Source organism: Cricetulus griseus, chromosome 6 (assembly GCF_003668045.3).
Source record: "Cricetulus griseus strain 17A/GY chromosome 6, alternate assembly CriGri-PICRH-1.0, whole genome shotgun sequence".
NCBI classification, from domain to species: domain Eukaryota; kingdom Metazoa; phylum Chordata; class Mammalia; order Rodentia; family Cricetidae; genus Cricetulus; species Cricetulus griseus.
In genome coordinates this window covers 110,987,722-111,010,337 of record NC_048599.1, presented here as the reverse complement: position 1 = coordinate 111,010,337, position 22,616 = coordinate 110,987,722, and the positions used below count along the sequence as shown (strand labels likewise).

Here is a 22,616-nt window from a genome sequence, read left to right as displayed (position 1 = left end):
CTCATACACAGATCCACACAGGGAAGAAAGGGAGGGGAAGGAGAGAGGGATAGAGGGATGGAGTGAGAGGAAGAGAGAGAGGAAGAGAGAGAGAGAGAGAGAGAGAGAGAGAGAGAGAGAGAGAGAGAGAGAGAGAGAGAGAAGGGGGAGAGAGAAAGGGAGGGAGAGAGTGAATAAGTCTGGAAATAAAGTTTTGCTTTTTTTTCCTTTTGTATCATAAGACAAAAAAGAAGGAATGAATGTGCTCCCAACCTTGGTGCACTACAAAACCATTTTATAAATATTTAACATTCTATAGGACTGATTCATATCTTCTCACACCACTCTGTGGCAAGGCTGACCCATGCTGCCGACATTCTACATATCACTGAGACAGGGAGGTGAAATTTTCCTGCTTTCAGTCTAATTGTCTTTGACAATTGCAGTGCCTAGTGCTACACCACTTGTGTTGTATTTAAAAACAGGGGAAAGAAGAGAGACTTGTTCATTAAAGATGCAGTATCCTTGGTTCACACAAATGCATCTGGCAGGTTCAAAATCGAATGTCAACCAAAGGTCTTGGCAGACTGTAAGCTTTAGTTCATGTGTTGGTTAGTCACACATACAGCTGGTTGTGAATTCTGAAATGCTAACAGCTCCATGTTTGCTAATATGCTTCATTAAATCAGCAGATGATTCAAAACTGAACTTTTTTTTTTTTTTTTTTACTTTTCTTAAGGAAAAGAAAGTCACATTAAACAGAATTTTGAAGGAGTTGTGTGTATTGTGGCACATAAGAAAAAGGAAGAAACCAGTTGCTTCTGGGAAATGCAAAATTTGAGTCATTTTAAAGTTCAAAGAGGTGGTGGTGGAAATAGCACACACATACACACATACATACACACACTAATTATCCTTATATTTATATTTATATTTATATATATTAGAACTTTAGTGGCCTTAATAGTTCAATAAACTATGTGCCTTCCACTCTGTAATATGGATTTATAATTAGGATTCCCAATTCTTGCTAGGAAACAGGAGAGAGTTGGGGTACAGAAATGTCTTTTTGCTTGGGGTTGAATATATTTTCAGAGAAAGAGGTTCAAAATGCCTCTAAAACATCTTTTCCAAGTCAGAAATATATTTAAATTTACAGTGATATTTTGAGAGAATTAATTTGGATTTTTTTGATGTATTCTTTTGAAAACTGCATAGCCAAGTACTCGGCAACCCATGTAAATTGACCTTGCATTTAGTATAGCCTCTGGATAGCTTTTATCACTTGTCCAGATGGTGTTTGGCCTATGTATTTTAGTGGAATGGTTTATTTTCTCCTTGATAGGTTTCAAATGCACAAGAAAACATTATACCCGTCTATCTGCATTTGAGTAGAATACAAACTGACTAATAGATAAACATTCTATGTGAAAGTAAATAGCCTTAAAGTATACTGCCTTCACATTCCAGTGACCAGCACAGTCAGCAAAGTTCTCCATATTGTCACTAATGTTCTCAATATTTTGGAGAGAAGCAAGCTGGCAGTGTAGAGAATTTTCACTTGTGTCCCATATAAAGTCACTACCAACTACCTCTTAAATTTCGATTGATCCTTTTACTGATGTAGTTCCCCTCCCCCCTTCCTTTTCATCCCTGTTGGAAATGTTATTGCAGTTGTGAAGAAGGGAATTAATGGTTGTAAAGTAGCCTGGTTGAATCTCCACCCTGGACAGAAAGGAATTGACTGGTTCATTACCTTACACTTATTAGGAACCTCCTCCAAATTCTAAGCAGTCAAAGGGAGGCCGAGAGTATGGGGGCCAGCTACTCAGTTGTACTAGGATTCAATGTATATGCTCACTGCTGAAGATCTGGAACTTATCTTACCCCAGGCCCTCAAATGAATGGTAAAAAAGAGGTCCTGATTAGGATAAGTCCATGGAAGTGTTTATAGTGATGTCACATGGAATTAAAAACTATAGTAGAGTGTGAGACTTTCATTTTTCAACTTGCCCAGTTTGCTAACAGATAGTCCTGCCTAGGCTAAGTGGAAATTAAATGTAACTTCAGCTTCTGCTAAATACATGTATCTCAGACCACTCCTATCTCAAACTAACTTAAAGCCATTTAAAGCTAAAAGCCAACATGTATGACTTTTGTTTACTTCCGGCATTGTGAGAACAAAACACAATTGTCATCTCATATATTTGGCATCAAGTTTCGAAAAACACACACTTAAAAAAAAAAAAAGGTTAATATTGGGTTCTTGAAAGTTGACTAAAGAAGATTGGGTTTGTCAAAACTTGCCAGATGTTCTTTTTAGAGAACACAGCATATTGGTGGACATGAAGTCTAAAAATAGAAGATAGACCAGTGCTGTGTAGAAAAGTAAACTTGTGAGTGAGTGAGATCAATATAGGCCCAAGAGTTAGTGGATATTAGAATCTCCTGGGCACCATAGGAAGTGCACAGGGTAGATCCAGGATATGATTGTAGCATTAATTCATTTGTGAAAATCAGAGGAAGATCTTAGTATTATTACCATTTTTGTATCCTTAATGAAAGGCACTGCTTTTCAAATATGGAATATTTCTATTCAAGAACAGTGTTAGGTGATAGACTTTCAAAGGACATTAAATTCTAGTTCATTTGCTCAATTTTAGCAATGTGAAGAACAAAATTTTGAAATACCATGAATTCCTCATTCACTTTCTCTGTGTTGTGTTTCAGAGAATTAATTTATATAGATGAGCTTGTAAAAAATTTTTTTGAAGGAAAAAAATAACAGAAAGACCTTTCATGGGGCTGCCATTGCGTTTATTTAAAATTACCTTAAAATGTACATCGCTTATTGAATACACAAAATGCCAGTGCTTTGCAACAGTTACTGCATCTCTAAAACAAAACAAAAAAACAAACAAACAAAAAAGGGAGGGGCAAAAACCAGGAAAATACATTCAAAATACTAGGCTGCTCTGCTTTCGGCACAGGCAGTAGCTGGGGAAAGCTCTGTCCTGCTCTGTGACTGGGAGAGGCATTGGTGAACATCAGCCAGCCTTCAATGAAAACTTGCACATCACGCATTACAGGAGACAAAGGGCAACCCGGTGGGAAGCAGGAGCAAAGGGGGCAGGGTGAGAAAAATGCCACGTATGCCATGCGGTAGTGTGCAGCAGTGAAAGAATGCATTAAAGACTAGTGTCTTGTGAAACTAGATTATGGCAAAAAAAAAAATAATAAAAAAAAAATGGAAGAAAACCACAACACAACACAACACAAAGAAACCCCCACATTTGGCAAACTCTACTGTGTTAGACATGTCCATATCTTAATTTTTCACTTGACTTTCCAAAAGAAATGCAATGAAACCGAGGTAGAAATGAACGTGGGAGAACTACAGCTGGGGTTTCAAGATGAGAAGCAAAAGTGCACTGTGAAGAGTGAAATCCAGATGGGGGAGGGGGAGGGGAGTTGTAGAGGTTCTCTGTGGGAACATAGAGTTGGTTGCTTTTTTTTTTTTCCTCTTTTTAATTTGTGTATTTGATTTGGTTCTATATTCTGCATTCTGTGAAGGAGCGCAGCAAGCCTAGGAACTCATAGTGAATAGCACGACACCATTCCCAGCAGTTTCAGAGAGAGAGAGCTTCCAAAAGAAAACCACCACCGCCGCCACCTCTACCATGGCAGTAAAAGGCAGTTAGAGTTTTTAGGTTCTGTCACTTTCAGGGTCCTAAATAGGATCTGCAGCTGACTGCTCTAAACACCAACACAAACTGAATACATAGCTTTCAATTAACCAGTGTAACTTTTATGCACATAATATTTAATCATCAAGGAGAGCAATGTATTAAGAACTCTTCAGTAATTGTTCTGCTCTGGTTAAATTCCCCATAATTCATAACACAACTTAAAAAAAAAGAAATCCTTCCATTTCTACTTTAAATTGTAAATATTCAGTTGTATCACACGTCAGTAATTTTTCTGGATACATTCAAAGTAATTTTCCTTGCTATTCTCCAATTGTTGAGGTAAACATACATTTTAATATAAAGTAACATTGAAGCCTAGCCTATTACTCTCAGCAGTACATAGTGCTTTTAACACATTCCTTTGAGGTACTGTACAAATCACAATCACTTTCCTGAGTTTTTGCAGACAAGAACATTAAAAGAAATGAACTGCAGAAATTAAGGTCCAGATTACCGTTACCCTGTTTTACCTGTTCTTAGCTTAACACTGCAGAACAGACAGGATTGAGGAATACTGTTGCTCTTAAAATGGCAAAAATCTGGTTTTCTGTAGTAACACAACCGTTCATCTCTTTAGTCCAATAATGTTTGAAGTTAAAGCTCTTTATATTAGCACATGCCACCAATGTAATTGTGAGGCAAACAAAAAATAAAGCACCACTCCAGGCACTTGACAGCAACTAAATCTCGACAACAGCAGAATGGAATCAACACACGAGGTTCATGTCCTTCTGAAATCAACACACTTGCACCTTTCATCTCGGTGAGTGTTGTCTAGCTTGAACCGATCTGAGCATCCACATATATATGCTTTCTGTCATCTGGGGCTTTCCAATCAGAGGCTCTCATCGGATGCATGTTTCCTTCAAAGCTACCCTGACTCTACAGATGCAACACCATCGTTGTCTTCCCCAGTACCCTTTGCAATTGAAACTCTACTGGAAAAGGGGCTCTATTCCCTATGTAGCAGGTTTTACGTGTGTGTGCCAACATTCATTACTTTTTTTTTTTTTTTTAAAGACGGAATCACTGACTGCAACCAAACATTTTGTTCCATTCAACATACATATCAAGCTCTTTTTGAGTTATGCTAGGCTGAATCTTGCAAAAAGCATTTTCAAAGTCTTGATATGTAACGGGCCTCAACTGGCTGGGCATAATGGCTGAAAGGTCTGTGGCTGGCATAGCATGGAGAGGGCCCACTGCTGCTTCCTGACACAAATGAGCCACGTCTAGTCCAGAAAAGCCTTCTGTACGCTGGACGAGCAGTGCAAACTCCTTGTCATTGAGACAGTAATTGTGCTGTGAGAGCAGTTGTACTATTATCTGGTGCCTCCCTGTGCTGTCAGGAAGTGGGATGAGAAGTCTTTTCATGAAGTACCTCCGAAGAGATTCATCTATTTCTTCTGGTTTACTGGTGGCACAAATTACTACGATTTGGTCCTCAGCCGAAGTTAGTACAGTGTCCAGCTGCATCAGAAATTCGGTTCTCATCCGACTGACTGGACTGTGTTCCTCACTCACTTGGGAGGAGAGAAGCATGTCAATGTCACTAACAAAAATCACCGAGGGCTGGCGACACCTGGCCACAAGAAAAGAGGCATGGATAATTTTCTCCGCTTCTCCTAACCACTTTGCAACTAGTCCAGAACCAGCAATTTTGAAAAAAGTGGCCCCCAGCTGACTAGCTATGCATCTGCCCAGTAGTGTTTTGCCTGTTCCTCGAGGTCCAAATAGAAGGATGCTCCTAGGTAAGGCCGTCAGCCCACTGAACGCATCGGACCTCAACACTGGCCACAAAACCTCCTCCTTAATGACAGCCTTCACCAGGTCAAGACCAGCTATGTCACTCCAGTCCACAGGAGGTCCTTGGGTGATGATCTCATTGGTAACTAGGTCAATGAGGTGCGTGTCAGTGTTCTTCAGTTGCTCGTCCACAGAGTGGTTGGATGAGGTAGCTGCACGGAGTCCCGGACCTTGCATTGGATGAGCAAGGAGCTGCCTATGGTCGTCCCCATGCTCACTCATGACTGGCGACGTGTACTTCCCAAAGGATTCACTGGATCTCGATCCCAATGAATTTTTAGCAGTACTGTAGGAAGGAGGGGTCAGAGCCCTACTGGACTGGCTGCTGAATTTCCGTTGCTGTTCAGAGGACATCAGCTGCTTTGTTGGCTTAAATGCTAAGGATGATGTTTCAGCATTTCTGTCAAAGCCGTTCCCCCGATTCGTGTTTGAAATGCTGTTGTCGGGCATTCGGTACATAGGACTCTGTGTCGATCTCTGTTGGCCATAGCTGTAATTTCCGTAACTGGAGTCCATGTCTCCTTGCCCTGCCATATAGAAAGCTTTCCTTTTGAGAGAACTTGCCGAACTGTTGGCCAGAGTAGAGGGTGCGATGGGTGTCAAACCATGACCCTGGTAGGTGTAGCCAGGAACGGTAGTGGGGGGCAGAGGGGTAGGAGCCGGAATTCCTGAAGGCAGGTATGCTGAAGGAGGAGGGGGCGCTCCACCAGGGCTGTACCCAGACCCCACGGCAGTCTGAGGAGGATAGCTAGCAGAGGGATAGCTGTAACTGGAGAGATTGGAAGTCCCATTGTAGCCTGGGACCAGGGCTGGAGGGGGAGGAGGAGGAGGCGGTGGCTGCAGGAGCCCAGAGCTATGCAATGGGGATGGATGAGGCGAAGGAAGTGCAGGTGTGGGCTGACTACTGTACGTAGAATGCAAATATGATCCGTTGTATCCTGGAGCATATTCCTGAGATGGGAGCCCTGCATGAAGACTAGGTACTGTGTGGCTTCCACAGGTACTACTAGAGTAACTTGGTTCTGTTAGGTTGCTGGCCACCCCAGGGGAGCTCCCTATACTTGCAGAGACATCTACCGGAGGGAGGGCTGAACTGACACCGGCTTTGCTGGCAGTGATGACATCTGGAACGCAGTTCATAGGATAAACGGCTTCTGAATTCAAGGAAGGCTGCCAGGGTTCGCTATCATTTTTCCGACCGTTCACTAGTCCTGATGGTGTGTCTGAATAATTGCTGAGTACAGGTCGGTCTACGGGACCTTCCAAAATGCCAGAATACTTCTCTGCATATTTTTTCAGAAGGTTGGATGCAGTCAAAGCAGATATGTCATCATTTGCCCAGGCGTACTGGTAGGTGCGCTGCAAATGACCTCTGTAGGCTTCAACTTTGTGGGCAGGAGACCGAGTGGTTGAGGTGATGTCAAAGTGCTGTTCTGGCCACTGGGCATGCTCCGGCGTCCACTGCATCTTCAAGCCTAATCATATAGGGAGAAGGGGGAAGAAAGTAAATTTATTTAGACATTCATCAGAACACTTAAAGCTTCCACCCTGACTACATCTGTTAGCTATTGTCTCCCCTTAATAACACTGACATGGGTGAGCATCTTCCCAGGTTGTAATATCTATCGGAATCTCAAAATATGAATTCTTCAAAATGGAGAAAAAAAATCAACCCCACAAAAGATAAATCCAATGTAAAAGAAAACTGTAGAAAATCAAATTCATATATATATATATATATATATATATATATATTATATTTATATGCAAGACTTCCTGTTGTCAATCCCATCAAGCTACTTGTTAACCACACACACATTTAATGTATACTTACACACACAGTACTGTCAAATTAGAATTCAATCATGATTGCTTTCGATAACACACACATACATTTTAATATCTGGCATGCAATACTGCTAACATGTATGCCACCTAGTTATTTGGTTCTCCCCATCAGTTTCTGTTTTATATTTTAACAATATAAAAATGAGACACAGCTGACAGACCGCATCTGGGATACCTCTCTTATTTGGTACTGAACACCTAGTTAGCACAGTATAATGCTCCCTGCACAGAACAATATGACACAGACATAGCAGGTCATTCCATAATCCAACTCTCATCTAAAGTGGTCCACGACAGTTTCAAATCTGCTTCGTGGAGTGCAGCAAAGCAATCTCCCAGGCAGCGCTCCAGCGCTTTCATCGCACAAAGCCTACAACTCGGTATGAATTACAACTGGCTCCTTTCTGCCTCTCAGTTCTGTTGTTGAGTCTGAAAAAAAACAAGCATCACTTGTCTGTGGGGCTTCTCGTGTTGTTCTCCCTCCTCCTCTGATAAGCCTCCTCCCCTTATAGACTTCGAGGTACCAAGAGGGGAGGGAAGAAACATGTATACGAGAAAAGGAGAAAGAGAAAATGGACAAGAAGGAATGATGAGAGCAGAGGATCCAGATTCTAACACCTTACATTTCTATAGTGAGCAGAAACTGAAAGAATACGATTTAGCAGTGAGGTCATAGGAGTAATTCCATCACCTGCCAGATTGCTAACTGAAGCCATCGACTCTGTAGTAACCCTGAAATGAGTATTTTCTGACTTAAGAAAAAAAATACTCAACTATTAGAATCAGACAGTCATTTTAATTTACAACTTTTGAAAGACCTTAGAAATTACCTGCTTCACATACTACAAAAGTCGCAGTGCCTAAAGCAACTCATTTAAGATGTACCCTTGAGGGTTTCATATGGTTAGTTACCAAAGAGTACTGGAACTCCATTCTTCTATTTTTCAGTGCTTGTTCATCTTAACTCTAATCTCAGCTCACTTGGAACAAACACTTCCTTTTCTGCTACAGCTGTGTTAAGGTACCCTCCTTAATCTCTTTTGTATTACCCAAAGTGAATTTTGCAAACTGTCTTGTGCCCTCTGGCAAAGAATCCTTGATAAGAAGAAGGTCTGGTCTAAATGAAGCAGCTGTGGCATTGGTTCCCTTCTGAATTCCCCAAGCAGTGTTGACAGCTTCTATCCCCTTCTGTTCTCCTCCCCCAGCCACTTCAGCTCCTCATTGCCTGACTCTGGCTTCTGACATGGCCAGCTTTGACTTGCCGAGCTAAACTGAACAGAGCACACAGTTTGGTAACAGAATGGCATGTTGATTCCCTTCTGACTCTGTCTTCCTTGTTTGCAAAACCACTGCACCAGACAGTGGAAGTTAATTAGCAGGAGGATGCTGTGCTAATTGTGTTAATTTACAAGGTTTTAGTCAAAGAAAATCATGCCAGGGCTGGCACTGCTGTCATGCTTCCGACTTAATGATTAAGAAATACTGAAAACAAGGTGGGAAGGATTGCAGTAATTACACAATAAATGAATAAAGCAACAGGATTCATTTGCAAATATAGTTTACTGCAGTTGTACTCATTTGCATTTGGATTTTTAAAAAGGATCCATGCAGATATTCATTTGCAAATCACCAACTCAGTGAAATTAAGTTTGAATGCTGCACAAGTTAATCAACCTTTGTGTGTGTGTGTGTGTGTGTGTGTGTGTGTGTGTCTGCTCAGTAAAAAATACTAAAGATCTTACTTCTTTTGTATATGCAACAGATCCTTCACTTTACTTCAGATCTTCATATACATTTTTAAGACTATATATACATTAAAACAATCTCGTCAATTTGGAAAATAGTATTGTGAACCCCAAAGAAGCACACCTTTATCCTTCCATTCTGAGAAATGGGGAAGGCTGAGAGAGCTGTAGGAAGGACTAAAGTGATTCTCCTAATTGTTTCTGCTTTCTCAATCATTACTTTTTAAGAGAAGAAAATACACCGCAAAATGGGTGAAATGACTGAAACTACACTTAAAGGGGGAAAAGATGCAATTTTAATGAAGTGGCTTTTCAGGAATCATACTTTCATTAAACTCAACTGGAAATTATTAAGGGCAAATCACCAGGAACCAATCGCAAATAATCAGTATCTAAATTCTTCTTGCGTCAAGGGATTTATTCCAAGCTTTACAGAAAGGAGAGAATATAAATGTGACTGCAGTGTAGAACTAAAAGGCCTACAGATTCATTAATCCCATGATTATTTCCAAGTAATTTCTATTAGAATCTTTTTTCCTTAAAAAAAAAAAAACTGAAAATATTGAGTCGTGAAAATGGTAGCACTCATGTTACAACTAGGCATTTTATTAGATTGACAAAGAAGAAGCATGAATAAGTATCTCAAAAAATAATTTAGAAGTCACAGGCAATGGAATTTAGTACAATGCATGAGTGGGCAAGTGGATACCTGGGCATGTACACATACACACCTGTATATGCAAGAACACAAAAGGAAAGGATTTGGTTTCTTTCCAGTTAGTTGAGATGAGTTTGTTGGAGTTAGTTAATAACCAAGATAGAAAGAAATAACCATTAATAAAGGTGAAACTGCTTTAAATACAGAATAATTAAAAAGAAAAAGGGAGTGGAGCCTCTCTGCCTGTCTTGGTTTTAAATAAAGTTTCCCTATAAATTAATCACTTATAAAAATGCAAACATGATTTTGTTATGTTACCATTGCTGTAAGAGATAAGTCCATGAAGTTTGAACAATACGGATTGCCCACTTAAAATGGGTATTTCTGTGCAGTTTAAATGTAGCAAAACTAATTGAATTTCCAAACATTTCTATTTCATCTGAAATTAAGCAAAGATCTTATCCATCAAAGTAATTTATTGGAATGCTTACTGGATTGGATCTGCTTATTGAGGTAATGGAAAGTTTCTCTATTGATGCTTGCTAAGTAACAAGAACCTTAGCAGACCTGAGAAAGGAAAGACCGAGCTCTACTTAATCTGGAGGAATCAGGATTGTTCCCATTGTCCAGGAGAGCTCTGGAATCATGGAAGCTATTTGAAAGATAAGGTTAATCATTAAACACAAACTAGATTCTCATATTGGTGAGATCCACAGAAGTCAGTGTTCAGGAGCCTGGCGGGGGCCTTGGAAGCAAAAGGAGCCTATTCACCAGTCCTTAAATCTTGCAGTGTGTGGAGGGGGCACCACATCCATTCTTGGTATTATTCTTGTTTACTGGTGGAGATAAAGTAGAAGAAAATGTGGCACCAAATGTTCTTTGAACAAAGGCATCCTGCCCTGGTTGACTGCATTATTGTCACCTGTGCGAGCAGAAGGCTCCTGCCACCTAACCTGGTATTCAAGCAATGAGACAAGTTTTAAAAACAGCTTTGATGTGATTTTTCCATTGAACATAGAAAGAAAAAAGTTCCGGGAATGAGGCTATTTTATATTTTAGAAGCTTGTCTCCAGAATGGTAACTCCCACTGTTGTTTGGAAGCATTATGAATAGTGCAAGAAAAACAAAAATCAGAAAATAAGTCAGGTGTCTTGGCCCAAACCTCTAAACCCAGTAATTGGGAGGTTGGAGTGGGAAGTTCATGAATTAGAGGCTAACCTGTGCTACATAGGGATACCTTGTCTCACACAACTTCTTCCCCTCCATAAAATAGAAGAAAACAACACCCATAGTCTCTAAAGATAATTGAAGAATTGCTCCAAAATTGTCAATTTTTATAAATATGAGAAATTTCTTGCCATAGCTGACACGTTTCACAGGAAAATGTATTTATGCTTCAAAATAATTAACAAAGTTATAGAAAATTAACTTGATGACTTAACAGAAGTGTTACCTATAGAGGGCAGATACTATCGTGTAATCTCACAGCCTTTGTTCTGTTCATATCCACAGTTCATCTAAAGAGCATCTCTGTTTTTAACATGACAGTGTGGGAATTTGTATGACATTTGCCATTCTTCTCACTACTGACCATTTTAGAATTCAGTCCCTAGGCAGTTGCTGCCTTACAGTTTTCATTTTGGTCTTTAATTAGTTTTGAAGCTACAACCAAAATGTCCAAAGTTCTGCCCAGTTTTAACATTAAAAGAAAAAAAAAAACATAATAGCAAAAGTGAAGAGAATAATATATAGGAAAGGGAGAGAGTCAGAAATGAACAGGTAGGTCTCCTAGAATCTACTTTTAGTATATATTCCTAAAAAATTACCTGGAGGCACATATTTAGTAACCCACCTTTCTATTTGTGGGATTTAACAGTTGTAGTTCTAGCAAGTAATGTTTTCACTGTGTTCCCATGGGGCACCTCTACCTGTTCAGGGCCACTTCGCTTGTAGCTTTCCTCGGACTCCTAATGGTAAGAATCCAAGGCAAACACTTCAGGTGTAGTGGGCTTGCTCTTGGGTAGTTGTGCAGCAGTTCTCATATGACAACATGCCTATTATGTTCTGTGGGTGACTGTACCTCTGAAATTTTCATTATTTTTTTTAAATACTTAAGAATCTTAATACAATATTTATCAGGATTCTTTGCAGAAAGCAATAGCTGCTGGAATAAAGAGAGCAAAGTAATTATAAGGGCTTAGAGCATCCATGGTCTGTTAATGCAGCAAATTCATCCTCTTTTACATTGGAAATGGCAGCACAGGTACATAGAACTTTATAGAACTTTGAAGATTTCAAGTACAGAGAATTAGATTCATTGGCCCCAAATACAGCTTTAGCAGCAAAGAACCGAGAGAGAGAGAGAGAGAGAGAGAGAGAGAGAGAGAGAGAGAGAGAGAGAGAGAGACAGACAGAGACAGACAGAGACAGACACTGAGAATGAAGAGAGAGAAGAGAGATAGAAGAGAGAGAGAGAGAGAGAGAGAGAGAGAGAGAGAGAGAGAGAGAGAGAGAGAGAGGATCACTTCTGCAAAGATCTGGGCTCCAGACACTGGCTCCTTGAAATATTTACTCCTTGCCTTTCTTCAAGGGAGTGAGGAATAGTAAAATGCTTGGTCAGTTTCTCCGGGTCTCTTCCTTTGTCTACTCATCTTGAGCAGCAAAGAGACCAGCATAACCCCTTTGATCTGCGAAACACCTCCTAAGGTTTGCTGGACTTAAAACGCAATGTAAAAGTTTGGAAAGGGTAGATGAAAAGCTCAGTGAATTTTATCTCTATTTGGTTCCACCAAACACATAGTAAAAATCAGTCATTTATAGTATGAATGTTATACAGAAGTTCCTAAATGTATTTAGTAAACACAGTTTTTCTATATGCAAAACCTGGGGGCTCCATGAGGAAGCTAAATCAAGGGAATTTCTGCTTTGTTTACTCTTAATTTCATGTTACAAATTCCTGAAATATAGACTCTTGTTTGAGGAGACTGTTATGTTTTTATAATGACACGGTCCACACAAGATTGTCTCCCATCCAGTTTGGTGTTTCATTTACTGTGTGCGCTGTAGGTTTGGAAACTATTCTGTGTAGCAAAAATGTTCTGGGGCCAGCAAAGTGGCTCAGCCTCTAGAGTAGCTTACAGCATGCATAATGACCTGAATTCAATTCTGATTCCAAGTGTAGGTGGAAGGAAAAGCCTGACTGAACAACTGCACAAAGCCATCTTCTATTTCCACACACACCATGGCATGCATGCATGCTTGCACGTGTGTTCGCACACCTGTAGCATTTTCTTTTTATTTTATTTTTGAAAATGCTACAGGTGTTTTAAACACAAAATAGAGGGACAGAAAAAAAGTAAAACTATTCCACTCTTTCTTTCCTCTATTCTTTTTTCCTCTCTCCTTCTTCCTTCCTTCCTTCCTTCCTTCCTTCCTTCTTTCCTTCCTTCCTTTAATTCAAGTAGTCATTGGAAGGAAAATTGAATGTTGTTCCAAGTGTGAATGTTGTTCCAAGAAAGTTATAGAAACCATTTCCTTAATCAAAAAGGGAGTCAAAATTCAAACTCCTAGATGTGTGAAGAGGGGCAGGTCTGTACCCCAGTACATGAAAGTGGAAGCAAGAGAACGACCACTTCCAGTCTATCCTGAGCTACGCAGTGAGACTCTGTCTCAAAATGAAATCAATGGCTTTCATACCATTTTCTTTATTTTTAATGTTATTCTTTGTTTCAACTTAAAGGGCAAAAAGATTTACAACTAATGACTGATTTTAATCTGCATGTTAAGAGTTAGATACTATGTACTAATCCTGTCAACTAATTTTTCTCCATATATCACTTTCACACCTCAAAATTTGAAACTGTAATGGTCTTAAAACACATCCCAATTCCACCGTACTTGTATGTGAGAGTCCCTTTAAAGGCTATTGGCCATATTTCTGGCTATCCTGTCCTCAGAATAAATCTAATTTGGCCTCTGGCAGAAATGCAGCCTCACAGGCAGGGCAACAAGCAGTTTGCTACCTTGTGTTTTGTTTCGCCAGCACAGGACTTCAATTCACAGCCAATTTCATAGTACTAAACAACACACAAACAAGAAACAACTTTGTCTCCACAGTTGTCATTTAAGACTAGTGAAAAGATGGGACACTTCACTTTTGTCTAGCAGTGGCATGCTAAATCTGGTAAACAGCTTCCTCCTTGGACATAGTACCCCATTCCTTAGTCATGGTTTCCAGATTGAGCATGCCACCCATAGGTAACAGACTGCAAAGGCTGGGTGACATCACCACCCTTTCAGACCTTCAAACACTATAGTTTTCTTTTCAATAGAGTGGACTTCTTGAAAAGCAGCAAAAGAGTCTTATTCCAAAACTGTTTTCTTCTTTTGTTAAAAAATGTAGCTACATGGGGAGGATTTCAAATACTACTTTTTAATAAGAACGTATTCTTGCCCTGTTAATCAGAGCACCAGAAAATTAATTGATGATATTTGTCTTGATTCAATGTTAGCACAGCAGTATGGATAATGGCTTAGGTAAGAACCCTAATTTGGGATTACAAACTCAGCTTTCCCATTGCTTTGATTCTCAGATACTTTTTCTTGCTATTTTCTCTAAGTCCACCTCCATCATTCTTAATATTTTCCCTTTAATATGCTATGGACACTGACATCACAGGGCAGAGCAAGATTTAATAGTCAACTACATCAACCTTAGGACAACTTTCAAGAGGTTAAGACACCCCCAAAGAGACAGATCACATTGAGGTGACGGAGCTTGTTTCACAGGTCATTATTTTGGGTTTATTAAGCGCTTGTGTTCATTAGAGGCATAATAATTTGAACTAGGATGGCACATATCTTGTCCTTAAATTTAACTTGTAGAATACTTATGATTTGAATTAGATTCCCTAAAACACAGTAAATTCTAGCTAGAGAAAGAAAATGTTCACCCATAAGGACATGCCTAAATGAAACAGTGACCATTTGCCAGTACTGCAAACCAAGGATGAAACTCACTATGTGTGGGACTAATTGGTCATTATTTTTAATATGGAACTCTGGCAGAGGAGACAGGAGGATCACTGCAAGTTGGCACCATCCTTGTCTGCATAGTGAGTTCCAGCACAGCCAGAACTGTATAGCAAGAGCCTTTCTCAAAATAACAATAAACACTAAAAATGTAAAAGATTGGCTCTACGTACAAGACTGGAGGCAGACACTTATTACAAAGAAAATTACACCAAGGAAGGATGTCTTGAGACCTCAGAATTTGCATTCAGTATATGGTCAGGATATGCACCGTATGATTTAAAGCAGCTCAGGAAGTCATGATTGTAATTCAAATAAGCATGTCTTTTATTCCAGTCAACTTCCTAAAATTTCCAGCACTTACATCAAACTGTATAACTGAACACTCACACAACATCCATGAAATTTAAAACTACAAATTTGACACCTTTTGAGGGTGTGTGTGTGTGTGTGTGTGTGTGTAGGACAGTTTAAAAAAAATGTTTCTGGATTATAATAAAGTCCCTAATAATATTTTTTAAAAGTATAAGCCAGGGCCACACTTTTTGTACATCCTAGAGTAATAGATTAATTCACAATGTTAAATGACCGTGTGTCCACTTATGATCGAGAATACAAAAGTGATTCCTACTCAGACTCTGAGCAGTCAATGCCAGCTGCCATCGACCCATGCATGAGAAAAAGCCGGAGGTGAGAGGGTTGGCTTCCACACATCAAGGAAAATGCTGCATGCTTCTGCTACCTCTGGATTTTAGGCAATTTATAATCAGTCACAACAGTGCTTTGTAGTTAACCTTTAAAGTTGTTACTTTCCAGCCCCTCATTTCTCATGCTGTCTCTTCTCCTTTCCCATGTATGTTTTTCAATCCATTAAGGCTATCTCCCCGTCCTCCAGTTCTGTTTGTCATACAAAGATCATCAGGACATACCACATATGTCCATAGGGACTGCTGGAGTTAATGAATATGCATGTTCTGTGTCATGACAGAGCACTCCCCTTGTTCTGCAGATTCAATCCTCTTATGTGTGTAAATAACAGGTGAGGTGTAGCATGAAGGAGTAAATGGGGTTAACACAACCATAGACCCCCATGCTACATCCATGGCATCCAGCCTAGTACAAACAATACAGATACTCAAAGTATTATATATTTCTTAGGGGTTTGAATCTTTCTTTTGAAAATGGACTTTGGTGATTCAAATTCCCACTCTTCTGAGTCTGAGGTTATTACTGCTGATTTGGAAAATAAACATATTTCGATACGACGTGCATTTGTACTTTCAGTGACATAATTCAGACTTGATGCCACATTGAGTTATTATCTTACTGTTTCCTTCCTCATTCAAGGTTCTTAATTTCATTCTAGCCACTGTGTGCACATACAGCTAATTGTAAACATTTACTTGCCCATGCAACCTTTATTAGAAACATCTAGGTCAAATGCTTGACTGAGTTATATTTATTTATTTATTTATTTTGGTTTTTCGAGACAGGGTTTTTCTGTGTAGCTTTGGAGCCTATCCTGGCACTCGCTCTGGAGTCCAGGCTGGCCTTGAATTCACAGAGATCCGCCTGCCTCTGCCTCCCAAGTGCTGGGATTAAAGGCGTGAGCCACCAACGCCTGGCTATTTATTTATTTTAAATGTACTTTACTCATGTGAGTGTTTTGACTGATTGTATGTCTGTGTACCACACATGTGCCTGATACCCAGAGAAGGCATAAGGTGACGTCACATCCCTAGAACTGGAGTCATAGACTGTTGTGAGTCACCAGGTGGGTGCTGGGAATTGAACCTCGATCCTGTGGAAGAGCAGTGAGTGCTCTTAACCACCCATCCAGCTCCCCATCCTCTAATATAATTATTTAAACTGAACTGCATTCAGGACCAAGATAGCAAGATGGCAAGGGTCAATCAGCAAATTTAGAATCTCCAAATACACCATGATTTTGTAAAAGATGGGGTTTCTATCCATATTCTTCTCTGTATTCCTCCAGAATCTCCCATTTAGAGAGATAACTTTTCATAGAACAACAAGAAAGCTGCTTATTTAAGGCTGGGAGTTCTCTCATTAGACAAAGGAGTAAGAACAGAATTTATGTATTAAACTAAAGGCTTTCACTACTTTCCTTAAAAACACTTTAGGTGAGTTGAAATCATGAAACCACACACACAAAATTTGTTTAGGTTATTTATGCAATTTTCCCCTTCTTTGGCAATTTGTACATTAATTTTTAATGTAGTAAAGAATAGTGTCTTGGACATTGAAAAAATTCTATAGTGAGGGCTGGGTGATACAGTGCATTAATTCAGTGTCCTTCACTCTGGGGACACTGTGTATAATTTCATCCAGCCTGAAGAAAATAACTTTGATCTGAAAGCAGTAGCGAAAGCTACACATGAAATGAGTTCTGGTAGGTTTACTATTGTTATTTTCCATATGAGAGGGCGTATGATGATAAAGTGGTTTAGAACACACTGGTATATGCCAGGCTCTAAAGGCAAGGGTTCTTTATAGGAACTGGGGTTCCATTACCTTCATATGATTAGCACACTACCCTATTTCAGTGTGGCGAACTGCACAGACGCTCTGCCTGTCTTTGGAGTACTCTGACTTCCAGGTAACGAAAGTGCAGCGTGAATGTAAGGCCAACCATTTCTGCCATTGGCTTATTAAACGTTGAAGATATGGAATGCTGCACAATGAGACAGTAACGGAAGAGGGTGAAGTGCCTTCAAAGCAAGTGGCGTTTCTTATCCTAGGGGAAGTAAATGCCCAATAGTTAAGCTATGGGAAACTGCTAAGAGGAGGAGGGACATAGAGCAAGATACACAAAGTCAACCTCTGGCCTCCACATGTGCACACACCGGCAATTGCATGCACATGGGTGCAGCACACCCATACCTTTTCATACACACTTACATCAAGACAGTATTGGAACTACTTTTTAAAATTGGTGTCAGCTGTATTTCGTTGTGTTAAAAGGAAAAGACAGGCAATCACCCCAAACCCAGCTATTTCTTTTTAAAATGATGTTATCTAATTCACACAGATTTCCAAAGCAACAGAAAAGCCTTTGCATCTACACAAAACTATAAGTTGACACATATAAGCTTCCAGATCTCTCTCTCTCTCTCTCTCTCTCTCTCTCTCTCTCTCTCTCTCTCTCTCTCTCTCTCTCTTTCTCTCCTCTCTTTCATTCTGTGTGTCTCTTTCTCAGTGTGTGTGTGTGTGTGTGTGTGTGTGTGTGTGTGTGTGTGTGTAAAAGCAAAGTGAAACTGGAGGAAAGAAAGATAGAAATGAAAACAGATTTTAATAATTGCTTTTATCCTGAATGTGACCTATGACTTAGTGAACTTACAATTGATTATTTCTGACCCCAAAACACAGACAGACTTGTGAGGGCAAGTGCTCTTTGGGTTAGATACTGGGGAAAGATCCCAGAACCTTGTACAGTACATGCTAAACACATGTTCCGTGACAGAGCTTTACCCTCATCCTCATAAAACATATCATATATTTATTAACTAGCATGTATTGTGCACATCAGTTTTTTAAAATCAGAGTAAGCATTGCTTATTATTTTAATCTAGACATTTATTACTTGTGAGTTAATCAAGGTCAAAAGCCTCAAGAAGGGAAACATTTATAAAACTCAATCTTATTTATCATCTCAAAATATATTATGAATATTCATATCTTTAATTGAGTTCTTAGTTTGGGAAACAACTGAGTTTACACAAAAGAAAGCCAAGCATTAACACACATAATTGGGCAAGGTGGGCGTGGTAGCATGTGCACATAATCCCAAGACTCAGGAGGTTGAGTCTGGGATCCTGGAGAGCAAAAAAGCAAGAAAAGCAACAAAGCCACAGAAATAGGATACACTTGTTAATTAGACTTATTTTTGTGTTTTCTACATAATATATTCTTTTTGCAGACAGTCCATAGTCTTCATGAAGAATCATAGGTTCTTTGGCATCTTTCTGATCCCTGAACTGGTATACCTGGAGTGCTATCTTTTTAAATAAATCTTTCAAGAAAGCATCAGAATGACTGTGAGAGGATGATAATTCCACTTACATTTTATGTTTAATCCATGACTATCATCTGACTACTTATCTAACTTGTGAAGATTTTTCAGATAAGTGTTTTATCGTCACTTCTTTTTATTTAATGCTTCTACGTCTAGGCATTATTTTGATATTTTGCCACAGAAATTATTTTATACAGTTCAATGTCAAATTATATTATACTTTTAAAGAATCTCTTAAAGTATATCATGAAGTAGTGGCTTACATCCCTTGTCATAGATCCCAGAAGCATTAAAATGTTACTGGCGAATCCAGATGACAACAATGACACAATGACAGCCTAATCACTTAAAGGCTTTTTACATTAAGTTCCTTTTTTTTTTCAATTTGAGTAGTAAAATTCCAGGCATGACTTAATAAGAGGTTAGCTATAAAATGCAGCTCAATAACACATTTTTTTAAAATTAAAAAACAAAGTTTGGTTGCTCTAAAGTGTTCATACATACTTTCTGAAATATTGGTGGACATTCATAAGACATTCATATCTTCTCTCCATATATTTACAGTACAATTAAAAATTGAACTGATAAATTGTGCTATGATTTTAAATAGTTAGTCCATGGATAAAAACACAATTGAGAGGTGAGTCTTTGAATCTGGAGGGAATAACCTCCACAAAACAAGCAGGGTGAATCTGGTTTATAAGTTTCCACTCTCTTTATCTTTTTTCTATTCCCAAGAAAACAGGAGGAGGTGGCAGGTGAAGGAAAGAGACCTAGAGAGGACCTTATTTAGATACATTAGCCAGCCAAGCCTTTCCTGTTTTTAAGCAAACATGATTGTGACTCCATTTTGTCTCTCCAGTTTTCCAGTTTGTAAATTAGATGATGACTCAGACAATTCTCCCTTCATTAGTAAGCTTTGGAAAAGAAACACTGAGGAGGCTTTCCCTTTTTAAACCTACAATGTCTTGAACCTAGATTCTAAAGCATTGGGATCACACACACACACACACACACACACACACACACACACACACACACACACACCACGCCACACACACCACACACACACACATATGGAGTATTTTTTCTTAGACAAGCTGTCGTAATTGAAATGAAGTCTAATCAGGCTCATTACTGTTTTCAGCAATTTGCACCACCAAAGATGCTTATTAGGTAACTGTGTTTAATAAACCACTCTTTAGAAAAATACCAGTAATGAGCTCTTAGCAGCCAATCTTTAGCGTGAATGTAATGTGAAAAGCGTTCCTAGCACTGAATAGATTTTCACATTTAGTAGTGTCATAATTAAGTTCCCTGAATTGGTTGCTTGTGATGTTAGATTTATTGCAACAATCTTATTTTTTTCTACTTTAAATATATGTGAAATTACTGTCATCTTCTATTAGCATTGAATTATATTCATTGTACAGTAAATTTTAGGCTGGTACCAACCTGGTGAAAGGTTTTCTACTGGGGGTTTGCTAACAAATGATAACCTAGGATTTTATAACTGATAATTGGTACTAGCCATCAAGTCTTTCCTCATCAGCATCTCGTATCTTATAAAAATACCTTCCTATCACTTGATTATGACAAATCACAAAAAGTTAGCCTAGATACAAATATGTTTTGATAATTATGAGGAAAATGTCACTTCCAACAAGGTAAAATACAGAAAATGATGTTTTGAAAGGAGTATATGAAGAAATGTCAAGTTTTGTGCTAACAGAAATAAACAGCATATTATTTTATTAGATATTATACTTTTGGTCGTATTCTCTTTTAAAATGTTAACACATTTTACTCCTTGATTTCTTTCCGATTTGCTGCAGTACTAACTAGGCTGTTAATATTAAAGGACTGTAATGGATATTTATTATTTATATACACCAAGGGTGGTCATGAGATTTAGCTTGGCTTCTTTTGAGGAGGGGGAGATGGTGTTACCCACCTCTAGGGAGAGGAGTAATTTCCATATACAGTGATGCATATGCTAAAATATGTATATGACAATAGATACTATGCTGTTTATTCTATGAGTAGAGCACATCCCAAATTATAGTGCTATGTATTACAATTACATATGGGGAAGAAGTTGAAGTTTTCTTAAAAACATGTTAATAAGATATAAAAGAAGGTTTTCAATGTACATTCAGTAAACAAACCTCTCATGTTTATGTTCACATAAAATGTCTTTTGCTTACTAACAACTGCCCAATAGATGACTCAGTGAAAGTTTGAAACAGAATTGTGGATATCCTGAAGCTATAAATATTCATAAAGATATCAAGCAAGAAAGTAGATCCAACAGCAGTATACATCCATTCATGAGAGTATGTCCAGGAGCATTCCTCTCTCAGGCAATCTTGCTCTCTCCCTTTCTCCCAATCTCATGATCTGTTAGTCCTAACTGGAGAAAATCAACTTCCATAACAGATTTGGCATTCTGAATTGATAAGAGCATGAGAATTAAGGCTTAAATTAATGACCCGTTTCATCTGATTTTGTGGAATGTACCCTTTGCATTACAAAGTGGGGACAAGATATATCTCAATGCCTTGTGAAGTCATATGCCTTCCAGAAAAAAAAATATCTTCCTGTTTCTTTAAGTCTTGACTGAATTCATATTCACAATCACAAAAGCATAAACCAGCAGTATAAAACTGCTGGAAAACCCATCTTGCTTCCTTAAATGATTCACAGCTAGAGTTAAAAAACAGACAAAAACTAAGAACAGGATCCCTTTAGTGCCTTTGAAGTACCTTCTGATAACCTTGAATAACTTCATTCATGACTCATTTATGAATGTTTTTTGAAAAGTAATACATGCTTTGTACATTGGCTTTTTTTTTGTTGTTTTACTGAAGATAGAACCTAGGGCCTTGGGCATGCTGAGCGACACCCTTGTTCCCAAATAGTAGCTTTTTATTACCACATCTAAGAGTCTTTCAGATGTCAAAAAAGTAATACAACAATAGTAACAGTGGGAATAAGGATCATTCTTTTGGTGAGTTCTAAAAATAATTTCCCATAATGATAAAGGTTTAGCTTTAATTATGAATTTTGATTAGAGATAGAATAACTAAGTAATATATACTTCATTAGATTCTACACAGGGTTATGAAAAACTGGTATAAAATGTGTTGGTCTTAATTTTGAAGTTTTGGAACTCAGCTAGGGAAGACAACTACACACATAAAGACTAACACTGAGAACACGTGACACACAAATACACCTAGTCCACATGTAAGTCAATTATGCATAATAGGATGGAGGTAGTAAAGAGATACTTATAACTCTTCTAACAACAATGGTTTTATGCTTTAGTCTTTTGTTGTATGGCCTGATAACAGTTTGAAGATAAGGAAAATCATATACATAGCTATTTTCAACAAGGATTAGGGATTATAACTCTGCAAGGATTTCAAGGATCAAGAATGCCTACTATTGGCCTTACCAATCTTGTTCACTATTCAATTTCACCACTTCCCACATCCCTGTGTTAAATAAAGCTAACAGCAAATATTCTTCCATATATATATACACATATATATGTATATATATATGTATATATATATATATATATATATATATATATATACATATATATATACATGCATGAGACAGACAAGCAAATAGACAGCCACAAATGCAATCTGAGAATCCAGTCTCTTCCCTTTAGGTCATAAATCTAAATAATCTCAGGCTTAATTTTATCCTCCTTGTTAGACATGACATGGTAGCTAGTAAACATCTTATCT

General features: G+C 38.5%; 1 protein-coding gene across 4 annotated transcripts in view; it reads right to left on the bottom strand.

Moving 5' to 3' along the window:
- Window positions 1-22,616, bottom strand: part of Fign (fidgetin, microtubule severing factor) — a 123,417-nt gene that overhangs the window by 2,167 nt on the left and 98,634 nt on the right. For all 4 annotated transcript variants that reach the window (XM_027420310.2, XM_027420311.2, XM_027420312.2 and 1 more), the window contains one exon: window positions 1-7,009. This exon is cut by the window's left edge and continues 2,167 nt beyond it. In XM_027420310.2, the coding sequence (XP_027276111.1) occupies window positions 4,755-7,009 (2,255 nt within the window). In that variant the 3' untranslated portion in view covers window positions 1-4,754. The remainder of the gene's footprint in view (window positions 7,010-22,616) is intronic.